The 12,178-nt window shown below is 51.1% G+C and overlaps 2 protein-coding genes across 2 annotated transcripts in view; one reads left to right on the forward strand and one right to left on the reverse strand.

The window, feature by feature from the left end:
- The window catches only part of AREL1 (apoptosis resistant E3 ubiquitin protein ligase 1), a 37,075-nt gene extending 31,347 nt beyond the window's left edge, over positions 1 to 5,728 (reverse strand). The window contains exons 1-8 of the mRNA XM_069735729.1: positions 5,595 to 5,728; positions 2,641 to 2,706; positions 2,342 to 2,568; positions 2,027 to 2,264; positions 1,789 to 1,952; positions 1,501 to 1,672; positions 1,209 to 1,426; positions 1,061 to 1,138 (exon numbers count right to left, since the gene is read on the reverse strand). Of these exons, the coding sequence (XP_069591830.1) occupies positions 1,061 to 1,138; positions 1,209 to 1,426; positions 1,501 to 1,672; positions 1,789 to 1,952; positions 2,027 to 2,264; positions 2,342 to 2,568; positions 2,641 to 2,656 (1,113 nt within the window). The 5' untranslated portion in view covers positions 2,657 to 2,706; positions 5,595 to 5,728. The remainder of the gene's footprint in view (positions 1 to 1,060; positions 1,139 to 1,208; positions 1,427 to 1,500; positions 1,673 to 1,788; positions 1,953 to 2,026; positions 2,265 to 2,341; positions 2,569 to 2,640; positions 2,707 to 5,594) is intronic.
- FCF1 (FCF1 rRNA-processing protein) lies at positions 5,729 to 11,050 on the forward strand. The gene is made up of 8 exons (XM_069735730.1): positions 5,729 to 5,785; positions 7,454 to 7,521; positions 7,603 to 7,674; positions 9,611 to 9,759; positions 9,869 to 9,941; positions 10,420 to 10,507; positions 10,597 to 10,691; positions 10,777 to 11,050. The coding sequence occupies exons 1-8, from the start codon at positions 5,783 to 5,785 to the stop codon at positions 10,823 to 10,825; spliced, it is 597 nt and encodes a 198-aa protein (XP_069591831.1). The 5' UTR covers positions 5,729 to 5,782; the 3' UTR covers positions 10,826 to 11,050.
- Positions 11,051 to 12,178: the final 1,128 nt, after the last annotated feature.

The raw sequence follows: 12,178 nt of genomic DNA on the forward strand, positions 1-12,178 counted from the left end.
AAGGTCCTGATCATTCCCCAACGATCTCCCAGCAGGGGCCTGATCGTTGGTCGCTGTCTCACATAACGAGATCGTTAGCGGGATCGTTGCTACGTCACAAAAAGCGTGACGTTGCAACGATATCGTTAACAAAATCGTTATGTGTGAAGGTACCATAACACCTCTATATACACTCAGGATTGATGTCACCTCCACTAAAGTCTCCATTACAAGGCGGATGGTCATTCTCCATGACAAGCCGGATGGTCATTCTTCTCTTGAGTATGCAGGACCCAGTGTGCGTGGTTTCCATAAAGAATTCCACATTTTAATTCCCACATAGAACATTTTTCCATTTTGCTCCATCTATTATAACTGATCTTTGGCCCAGAGAAGAAAGCAGTTTCTTGATTGTGCAGATATACTGCTTATTCTTTGTATGGAGTCTTCTCTTACATTTGTGGATTGCATGGTGACCTGCAATCACAGATAATTTCTGGATTATTCCTGAGCCCGTGCAGTAATTCATGCCTGTATAGAGTGCAGTGCAGTCTGAGGGCCTGGAGGTCACAACCCTCCCATACGGACTGTTGGCCTTGTCTCTTGTGCTGATGCATTTCTCCAGAATCTCTGGCTCTTGTGATATTTTGTGTTGTAGACGGATGATATTAACTCTTCACAATTTTACATTGAGGAACATTTCTGAAGTTGTTCCAGTCGTTAGACGCAGTTCTCAGATTGGTGACCTCTGACCATCTTTGCTTCTGGGAGACAATGCCTCTCTCACATGCTCCATATACACGGTCATGTGACCCATGGGCTGTGGTCCATCAGTACCACTTCTGCAGCATCTTGAAACCAACACCTCTGAGATGTCGCTGCCATCAACTTGGAAATTAATTTGTCTTTCAAACGAAAAAGAGAAATGTCCAACGTCCAGCTTCTGATCTGTGTGATAAAATGTGGTGACGACATTTCCAGGTCATTGTTTTTGCTTTCTGCACATTTTACACAGTGTACAACATTTTGGGGAATTTAGGTTGAATATGAGAGCTTTGGTACGAGGAGGTTGGTGACCCACCTTGGTCCCAGGACACACGCGGAAGGTGAAGAGACGCCAGGGAATGATCCGCAGGTAGAACTCCTTGATGGAAAGTTGCTGCAGCAAAAAACACAATGATGAGGAGAGGCGCAGATAGTGGAAACCATGTGCATCCATGCTCACACACCTTTGGGGAGATGTAGAAGTACACCTTCTTCGGCTTCTTCACCCTCTCCAGGGCAGAAAAACTGAATAATGAGGTGCTGTCCTCTCTCTGCCTGGGGGAGGACGGGTTTTGCTGCCTAGAAACATTAGGTGGGCTAGAAGGAGGATATAGATAACCCTCGAAGAAAACGCCCACTCCAGAGCACGACACGTTATTATCCACCGCCACCTTCTCCGCATCTACAACACAAGAGGCAACAGTCACAAACCAGCAAGGACTACAAGGAGAAGCATACCCACAAGCAGAAGCTCACCACTTAGGACGATGATGTAGAAGTGTCCATTGCTTATAGGACGTCCCTGGTAGCGCACAGTGGCCTGGAAACATCCAGTCTGCAGAAGAGTCAGTGGCATCAGCACCCGCTGTTGTTTTCCATGGCAGACTGTTGTTCGGCAGCAGCCATCGGCCATTCCCACCACGCCAAGCTAGAAAGTGAGAAGAGTCATCTCCAAAGGGGTCTGCTGACGGAGCAGGCGCATGCTGTGGCGACAGGGCCGGGACGGGGGCCATAGTCTTATGAAGGGGCAGAGCGGACGCTCACCTGACTGAGGCTCAGGGTGTAGCTTTCCAGGTCCTTTTCACTGCAACTGGCAGCATTTCCATACTGGTCACGTGGAGCAATCTGTAGGGTGTGCTGCTCCCCGCAGGTCAGGACCAGGGTGGAGAAGTGGCAGACAATATGCGTCTTGGCAGGCACGACCACACCTTTAAGGAGCAGGCAGTGAGGTCACACTTTTGATACTCAGCATTCAGCCTCTGGGCACTGCAGCACCTCTTACCTGGTTGGAAGGCCTTATAGTATGGACTATTCCCAACACTGAGGCCGTTCACACTGATGCTGATCTGATACCTCCCAGACTGCCGCACTGTGAAAGTGGCTTTCACCACGTTCCTCATGGGATCCTGGACAACCTCCAGAGTCACCGGGACTTCGACTGACAGCTCCGTGTGAGAGATGCGAACTCGCAGAGCGGCTGTGCCGGTGATGGGAAAGGGATGCCCATTCCTATAGAATAACTGAGGAAAGGCCAACAACTCAACATGGAGAAAGCAGGACGGGAAGCATGTTCCCAGCAGGGCGTCATGGGTCTTACATGCACTCGGAATCCCATGGACTGCCCCACCTCGCAGGGCTCAGCCCAGTCCCAGGACACCTGGCAGGAGCGAGGCTCCAGGTACTTCCCCTGCACATAGTTGTAGATGGTACGCTCCGTGCCGCGTTCCCGACCTTCATGATGCCAGAACGTTAGGACGCGGGAACTTAATTCAAAGAGGAATTTAATCGTGACCAGGAACACGCACATCAAGCCCGTGACGCTGCCTGCCAGAGAAAGAGGGATCAGGAAGGAGCCCGAATGTCAGAAAGCCACAATACCCGGCCAGCGGTGCTCACCGATAACATACAACATCAGGGCGGACGAGGGACGGCGTCTTCATAGCATTTCCAGCATGTCGTCTCCTGCCAAGAGATCAGATATCCCGGATTAGCGGCTTTCAGCCGGGGCGTCAAGTGGCCCAAAGCAACCAGAGCACAGCTTTCATCCCTGAGACGGTTCAGAAAACATGTAAGCTGCACAGTGATTGACCACACCTGACAAGAAACTGGTGAATCAGCATGGTGGTGATACATGTGGTACCCAGAACGGTACACACAAAGGGATGCAGAGAGGTAGCAAGTGACCACTGCAGCCAATCACTGGTCATACCCCGAGCTCACGTGTTGTGCTGAACTCTCATCAGTAAAGCTAGCAGAGCAGCGGACAGCAGGGAGGCGGTGCAGCACCTGTACACCCGACACCTCAATAGTCACCCTCTACGCCCACAGCCCGATAGTCACCTTCTACGCTCCACACCCCGATAGTCACCACCTATGCCCCACACCCCGACAGTCACCTTCTACGCTCCACACCCCGATAGTCACCACCTACGCCCCACACCCCGACAGTCACCTTCTACGCCCCACACCCCGATAGTCAGCATCTACACCGCACACCCCTATAGTCACCTTCTACGCCCCACACCCCAATAGTCACCTTCTACGCTCCACACCCCGATAGTCACCACCTACGCCCCACACCCCGACAGTCACCTTCTACGCCCCCCATCCCTATAGTCACCTTCTACGCCCCACACCCCGATAGTCAGCATCTACACCGCACACCCCTATAGTCACCTTCTACGCCCCACACCCCAATAGTCACCTTCTACGCCCCACACCCCGATAGTCAGCATCTACACCGCACACCCCTATAGTCACCTTCTACGCCCCACACCCCAATAGTCACCTTCTACGACCCACACCCCGATAGTCACCTTCTACGCCCCACACCCCGATAGTCAGCATCTACACCGCACACCCCTAGTCACCTTCTACGCCCCACACCCCAATAGTCACCTTCTACGACCCACACCCCGATAGTCACCTTCTACGCCCCACACCCCGATAGTCAGCATCTACACCGCACACCCCTAGTCACCTTCTACGCCCCACACCCCAATAGTCACCTTCTACGCCCCACACCCCGATAGTCACCTTCTACGCCCCACACCCCGATAGTCACCTTCTACGCCCCACACCCCGATAGTCAGCATCTACACCGCACACCCCTATAGTCACCTTCTACGCCCCACACCCCTATAGTCACTTTCTACGCCCCACACCCCAATAGTCACCTTCTACGCCCCACACCCCAATAGTCACCTTCTACGCCCCACACCCCAATAGTCACCTTCTACGCCCCACACCCCGATAGTCACCTTCTACGCCCCACACCCCGATAGTCACCTTCTACGCCCCACACCCCAATAGTCACCTTCTACGCCCCACACCCCAATAGTCACCTTCTACGCCCCACACCCCAATAGTCACCTTCTACGCCCCACACCCCGATAGTCAGCATCTACACCGCACACCCCTATAGTCACCTTCTATGCCCCACACCCCAATAGTCACCTTCTACGCCCCACACCCCGATAGTCAGCATCTACACCGCACACCCCTATAGTCACCTTCTACGCCCCACACCCCAATAGTCACCTTCTACACCCCACACCCCGATAGTCAGCATCTACACCGCACACCCCTATAGTCACCTTCTACGCCCCACACCCCAATAGTCACCTTCTACGCCCCACACCCCAATAGTCACCTTCTACGCCCCACACCCCAATAGTCACCTTCTACGCCCCACACCCCAATAGTCACCTTCTACGCCCCACACCCCGATAGTCAGCATCTACACCGCACACCCCTATAGTCACCTTCTACGCCCCACACCCCAATAGTCACCTTCTACGCCCCACACCCCAATAGTCACCTTCTACGCCCCACACCCCGATAGTCAGCATCTACACCGCACACCCCTATAGTCACCTTCTACGCCCCACACCCCAATAGTCACCTTCTACACCCCACACCCCGATAGTCATCCTCTACGCCCCACAAAAAAATAGTGACCCTCTAGCTACACCCGCACGTATAGTCACATTCTACGCCCCACACCCCGATAGTCACGTTCTAAGCCCCACACGACAATGACCCCCTATGCCCCACACCCCGACAGTGACCCTCTATGCCCCACAACCCAATAGTGACCCTGCACACCCCACAACCCGGTAGTAACCCTCTACGCCCCACAACCCGACAGTCACCTTCTACGCCCCACACCCCGATAGTCAGCATCTACACCGCACACCCCTAGTCACCTTCTACGCCCCACACCCCAATAGTCACCTTCTACGCCCCACACCCCAATAGTCACCTTCTACGCCCCACACCCCAATAGTCACCTTCTACGCCCCACACCCCGATAGTCACCTTCTACGCCCCACACCCCGATAGTCACCTTCTACGCCCCACACCCCAATAGTCACCTTCTACGACCCACACCCCAATAGTCACCTTCTACGCCCCACACCCCAATAGTCACCTTCTACGCCCCACACCCCAATAGTCACCTTCTACGCCCCACACCCCGATAGTCAGCATCTACACCGCACACCCCTATAGTCACCTTCTACGCCCCACACCCCAATAGTCACCTTCTACACCCCACACCCCGATAGTCATCCTCTACGCCCCACAAAAAAATAGTGACCCTCTAGCTACACCCGCACGTATAGTCACATTCTACGCCCCACACCCCGATAGTCACGTTCTAAGCCCCACACGACAATGACCCCCTATGCCCCACACCCCGACAGTGACCCTCTATGCCCCACAACCCAATAGTGACCCTGCACACCCCACAACCCGGTAGTAACCCTCTACGCCCCACAACCCGACAGTCACCTTCCATGCCTCACACCCCGACAGTGACCCTCTACACCCCACACTCCGATAATCACCCTCAACGCCCCACATACGGGGCTCGATACCACATCGGATTAAAAAAAATTCCGGTTCTCCGTTCATAAACGCGGGTCATGTGACTACAGAGTCGGTTCCGGGTGCAAAGGTGGGACTTCCGCTTTCAGTTGCCAAAGAGCCAGGGCCGGAAGTGACGTCATAATCCTCCGACACTGAAAGCAGCAACATGGTGAGTGCGGGGGCCGGGGCCGTCTGAGTGTGTGACCCTCCATGATCACCTCCTTGTCGGGCGAACTCTGACCTCTCCAACCTGGCAGGCGCCCCCCTACCTGGTCTGGTCTCCTCTCCCCCAGTGGCCCCTTCTCTGACCTCCCCTCTGGTCTAGCCTCCTCTTCCCTGCCAGCGCCCCTACCTGGTCTCCCGGCACCGTCCCTGTCCTCCCCTCTGGTCTGGCCTCCTCTCCCTTCTGTTGACCTCCCATCAGGCCTCATCTCCCCTGCCGGCGCACCTCCCTGGCCTCCTCTCCCCTACACTGGCCCCCTCTCTGGCCTCCCCTCTGGTCTGGTCTCCCCTCCCGGTGCCGTCCCTGACCTCCCCTCTGGCCTGGTCTCCTAAATGGCGCCATTTAAGCCTCATCTATTTTCCCTTTACGGACATCCAGATCTATTAGCTGATACGGTCTGCACTGACTGTCCTATCAATATATGACTGACTACAGTCATCAACCAGTACGTAACTGATGAAGGTCCAGAGGACTGAAACGTTTTTGGTACTACAATAAAATCATTTCTCACTTTCAGCATTAAGTTGAGTGCCAGGTTTCTTCCATTAAGTCTTATGGTGTGGGAACCTACCTGGGCACCTCTTAAGGTACCTTCACACATAACGATATTGTTAACGATATCGTTGCTATTTGTGACGTAGCAACGATATCGTTAATGAAATCGTTCTGTATGACAGCGACCAACGATTAGGCCCCTGCTGGGAGATCGTTGGTCGCTGAATAAAGTCCAGAACTTTATTTCGTCGCTGGACTCCCTGGAGACATCGCTGGATCGGCGTGTGTGACACCGATCCAGCGATGTCTTCACTGGTAACCAGGGTAAACATCGGGTAACTAAGCGCAGGGCCGCGCTTAGTAACCCGATGTTTACCCTGGATACCATGCTAAAAGTTAAAAAAAACAAACAGTACATACTTACCTACCGCTGTCTGTCCTCCAGCGCTGTGCTCTGCACTCCTCCTGTACTGTCTGTGAGCCGGAAAGCAGAGCGGTGACATCACCGCTCTGCTTTCCGGCTCACAGACAGTACAGGAGGAGAGCAGAGAAGCAGAGCGCAGCGCTGGAGGACAGACAGCGGTAGGTAAGTATGTAGTGTTTGTTTTTTTTAACTTTTAGCATGGTATCCAGGGTAAACATCGGGTTACTAAGCGCGGCCCTGCGCTTAGTTACCCGATGTTTACCCTGGTTACCGGCATCGTTGGTCGCTGGAGAGCTGTCTGTGTGACAGCTCTCCAGCGACCAAACAGCGACGCTGCAGCGATCCGGATCGTTGTCGGTATCGCTGCAGCGTCGCTTAATGTGAAGGGGCCTTTACAGTAGGTCTCACGTCCTTTCTTCTCTTCCCTCCTGGCCTAACCTCCTTTTCCTGCTTTGTCCACTTTCCTTGATGCCAACTTTTATACTTGACACTTCTTTGGAGCAGCCTGAACTCCAGTGGCCCACAGTCATTTAACCCTAGAAGTCACTTTTTTGTTTTCCGCTTTGATGTCCATCTACGTGTTGGGCTGCATTCAGTTGTCTACAGAGCAGCGCTCCCTGTGTGTGAATTATCGTTAGGATGAGCCAGTATTGCTCTATGTGTCGTCTTCATCATCATGTGCGCTTATCTTCCAGGGGAAACAGAAGAAAACGAGGAAATATGCAGTGATGAAGCGGAGGCTCAACTTGAGGGACCCGCGCATGTGAGTAGAGACCAAGAATGGACTCCAGAGGGAGGAAGAGTCTGCAGCTCAGCTCTAAACTCTGTATTCCCTTATCTCTAGAAAAGAAAAGGATCGAGCAGCGTCTCAAAAGAAGAAGTTAAAGGATCCAAGCACCATCAAGGAGAGAGAAGTGTACGATGATAAGCGGCGTTCAGTGATGTCACTGCTGATCTGTAGCGGTGGATTAGAGGCATTCTCAGTGATGTCACTGCTGATCTGTAGTGATGGATTAGAGGCATGATAATAATCTTTATTTTTATATAGCGCTAACATATTCCGCAGCGCTTTACAGACATTATCATCACTGTCCCCGATGGGGCTCACAATCTAAATTCCCTATAAGTATGTCTTTGGAATGTGGGAGGAAACCGGAGTACCCGGAGGAAACCCACGCAAAAACGGGGAGAACATACAAACTCTGTGCAGATGTTGTCCTGGGTGGGATCTGAACCCAGGACTCCAGCGCTGCAATGCTAACCACTAAGCCACCGTGCTGCATTCTCAGTGATGTCACCGCTGATCTCTGGTGATGGATAGGCGGCATTCTCAGTGATGTCACCTCTGATCTCTAGTGATGGATAGGAGGCATTCTCAGTGATGTCACCGCTGATCTCTAGTGATGGATAGGAGGCATTCTCAGTGATGTCACCTCTGATCTCTAGTGATGGATAGGAGGCATTCTCAGTGATGTCACCACTGATCTCTAGTGATGGATAGGAGGCATTCTCAGTGATGTCACCTCTGATCTCTAGTGATGGATAGGAGGCATTCTCAGTGATGTCACCACTGATCTCTAGTGATGGATAGGAGGCATTCTCAGTGATGTCACCTCTGATCTCTAGTGATGGATAGGAGGCATTCTCAGTGATGTCACCACTGATCTCTAGTGATGGATAGGAGGCATTCTCAGTGATGTCACCACTGATCTCTAGTGATGGATAGGAGGCATTCTCAGTGATGTCACCTCTGATCTCTAGTGATGGATAGGAGGCATTCTCAGTGATGTCACTGCTGATCTCTAGTGATGGATAGGCGGCATTCTCAGTGATGTCACCGCTGATCTCTAGTGATGGATAGGAGGCATTCTCAGTGATGTCACCTCTGATCTCTAGTGATGGATAGGAGGCATTCTCAGTGATGTCACTGCTAATCTAGTGCTGGATAGGCGGCATTTTCAGTGATGTCACCGTGGATCTCTAGTGATGGATAAGAGGCATTCTCAGTGATGTTATTGAGCCACTGTGCTGCCCTATATATAGTACATTGCTAATCGCTGAACCATCGTGATGCCCTATAGATGCTACAGAGCTAACCACTGCCCCGTCCTATAGATGGTACAGTGCTGATCAGTGAGCCACCGTGCCGTCCTGTAGATGGTACAGTGCTGACCACTGAGCCACCATGCTGCCATTTAGTCTTTCTTGCTCGGTATAGTTTGGCTCACGTCATCACTGTTGAGCCTCTCGCTGTGCCCACCATGGATTTATCTAATGATTTCCTGGGTTAGAATAAGGCATTTATTATTTTATTTGGACCTGACCAACCCGCGCTCAGACCTGCACTCCACATTTTCACATTGACGCTGATCACATAGTTGTTTGTAGTATGAGCCCACTGAACGGTGGTACGGGTGTGTTGAGGAGCACAGGACGCACATGAGAATTTTTAAACCATGTTATATCCTATAGTGTTTTTGGAAAGGCTCTTCAGAATGTTGCATTTGAGTCGTGTGGGTAAAATATCATCAGATACCCTTGTGACACATCGGGGGGGGGATGTTGCACATGTCTAACGGTGATGTCCCTTCTCTAACTTGGTTCTGGCCCCAGTCTGACAAGGTGGCTCTTTAAGTTAAAAACGCCTGGGGGGGTGGTGACAGGTTTCCTTTAATAAAAATGTAGAGATTTTATTTTTTTCCTTTATGTTTCGCGCTCTCTAACACTATTACCATGGGAGAAAATCTAACAAAATATAGAGGAAAATTAATGGTTCATTGGCCTGAAGCGGCTTCCTCTGGCTGCATTATGTTGGGTGGATGTTCACTTTTCATATTTGTGTCTCCGTTTAGTCCTCAGGTCCCCTCTTGCCTGTTCTTCCAGTATAATACAAATCTCGGACCCCCGTACTATATCCTCGTGGACACAAACTTCATCAATTTCTCTATTAAAGCCAAGCTGGACCTGGTGCAGTCAATGATGGACTGTCTGTACGCCAAGTGTAAGTTACTGGGGAAACCTCTTGCCTCTCAGGAGTAGCTGCATGGAGTGTCTGATGTCTGTGTGACACCGCTGTCTTAAAGAACTGTGTTCATGTCATCTTTCTATAGGTGTTCCCTGTATCACTGACTGTGTGATGGCAGAACTGGAGAAACTGGGGCAGAAATATAGAGTAGCTCTCAGGTGAGATCTGACTTATATTGCTTGTAGTTGCATGTATTCTATGGATGATGCAGCAGCCTGGGGAGCGTTGGCATGGCGGTTGTGTGCATTGGATTATGGTGGGAGGTTAGCGGGTGCTTGTATAGCGGCTGTGTGTGGCAGCTGTATGCTGGGCGCTTGTAGTTTGGCTGATTTGTGTTATTACCTGTTTTCCTTAAAGGTTTTTTTGGGGGACTTTTACATTGATAGACCATCCTTAGGATAGGTCATCGATGCCTGATTTGTGGGTGGTGCTACACCAGGCCGGTCAGCTGCTCTTGGTACCAATGGTGAAACTGTACCTGTCCACAACCGTTATACCACATCTGCGCAGCCCTGACTGCAACATGCACCAATAACAGCTGATTGACGTGCGTGCTGAGTGTTGCTTTTCTACTGTACAGACAGAGGCCATCAATGTTGAAGTCCTGAACAGCCCCATAAGTGTAATTGTTTTTAGGATCGCTAAGGACCCCACCTTTGAACGCCTTCCGTGCACACACCAAGGAACCTATGCAGATGACTGCTTGGTGCAGAGGGTGACTCAGGTGAGTGTTAGTAAGGAGATGGGCCCTGACGTTGGGTTTTTTTTTTTTTTTACATCTGTTAGAATTTATCTTCTCTTTTTGTATAAAAGCACAAATGTTACATAGTGGCCACAGTGGATCGAGATCTGAAAAGGCGGATACGGAAGATTCCTGGTGTCCCCATCATGTACATCTCTAACCACAGGTGAGCAGTGGTGGTCCTGGCTCTGCAACGCTCCTGCATGTGATTCTAGCCTCTGCAGCTTCCTCTCTTTTTGCTTTCTTTGCAGATACAACATTGAGAGGATGCCAGACGACTACGGAGCTCCCCGCTTCTAGCCTGTGACTGATGCCCTTCTCGGCCTGGGTTGGTTTCTCTGCTCATGAAACCCCCTTCTGGGGCATTCACTTTGCCAGGTTCCATAGACTGAAGCCCTAATACCGCTGCGTGGACCAAAGTTACACAGGGCTGTTGTTCAGCCTGCAGCCGGGTCCCCCGCTGGGGCCTGCGCCAGTGCATAATTTGTACAGTGACAGTCATCAGTAAACTTTTATTGCTTCTTAGGGTGTCCTTGGTTTGTCTTCATATCAAACCTGTGCCATCTTCCCTCAAGGATTCATTGCAGTTTTCTGACTTATCTGTGTTTCTCGGCCTTCTCTGCTGTGATTCTTGCCACCTCACACATGATGTCTTCAGTTCTATAATTCTGTGCTCTGGACCTTAACGTTTGGCTGAAACTGAGCTCCACACGCCGGCTTCTAGTCCCCATTACTATGGCTGGAGGAATGTCAGAGCTTCAGGCAGCACATCTGCTGCCTCCTGTGTGGCTTGTGATCGCCCAGTGACCTGCCTTGATATCCTTCTTCCTAAATACCCATTCCAAAAAGAGAAAGAAACCTTATGTTTCCTGAATATCAGAAGGACGGTACAATCAGGGCAAGTCGTGATGGGGAAGCTTTCTAGTATTGGGGTCAAAGGTTTTCGAAGCTCATTCTCTGCGCCACGTTCAAAATGATTATGCAAATTGGGTGTAAGTGAAGTATAGATGTAATTTTTTGTTTTCTTATAACCTCATGGTTGTTTTGTCTCAGGGTCTCTGAATCACTGACATCAGTTTCAAACTCCTGTGATAACTAGTTGCCACGGGCCTGATTACAGGAAGATGACTGAAAAGGGTTTTCCTACAAAAGTTGATTGAAATAAATAAATCTTGGAATAATAATAATTTCCACAATTGGATGCGATAAATTAAAGGGAACCTGTCACCCCGTTTTTTCAGATTGAGATAAAAATACTGTTAAATAGGGCCTGCGCTGTGCGTTACAATAGTGTATATAGTGTACCCTGATTCCCCACCTATGCTGCGAAATACATTACCAAAGTCGCCGTTTTCGCCTGTCAATCAGGCTGGTCAGGTCGGGTGGGCGTGGTGACATCGCTGTTTCTTCCCCAGCTTTCCGTTGGTGGCGTAGTGGTGTGCGCATGTCCAAGTGCCGAATCCACTGCGGGCAGGTGAAGAAAAAGCGCGCGATCTGCGCTATTACCCTTGTCATCGGTGGGGGCGGCCATCTTCCTGAGGCCGTGCGTGCGCAGATGGAGTGCTCTGCTGCACGGGGCTTCAGGAAAATGGCCGCGGGATGCCGCGCGTGCGCAGATGGAGATCGCGGCGGCCATTTTCCCAAAGCCGAGTT

Source organism: Ranitomeya imitator, chromosome 1 (assembly GCF_032444005.1).
Source record: "Ranitomeya imitator isolate aRanImi1 chromosome 1, aRanImi1.pri, whole genome shotgun sequence".
NCBI classification, from domain to species: Eukaryota; Metazoa; Chordata; class Amphibia; order Anura; family Dendrobatidae; genus Ranitomeya; species Ranitomeya imitator.

Coding starts and splice junctions, on each gene's coding strand:
- FCF1 (XM_069735730.1), top strand. Junction 7,522..7,602: donor AACTTGAGGGACCCGCGCAT/GTGAGTAGAGAC, acceptor CCTTATCTCTAG/AAAAGAAAAGGATCGAGCAG. Junction 10,692..10,776: donor ATGTACATCTCTAACCACAG/GTGAGCAGTGGT, acceptor CTTTCTTTGCAG/ATACAACATTGAGAGGATGC.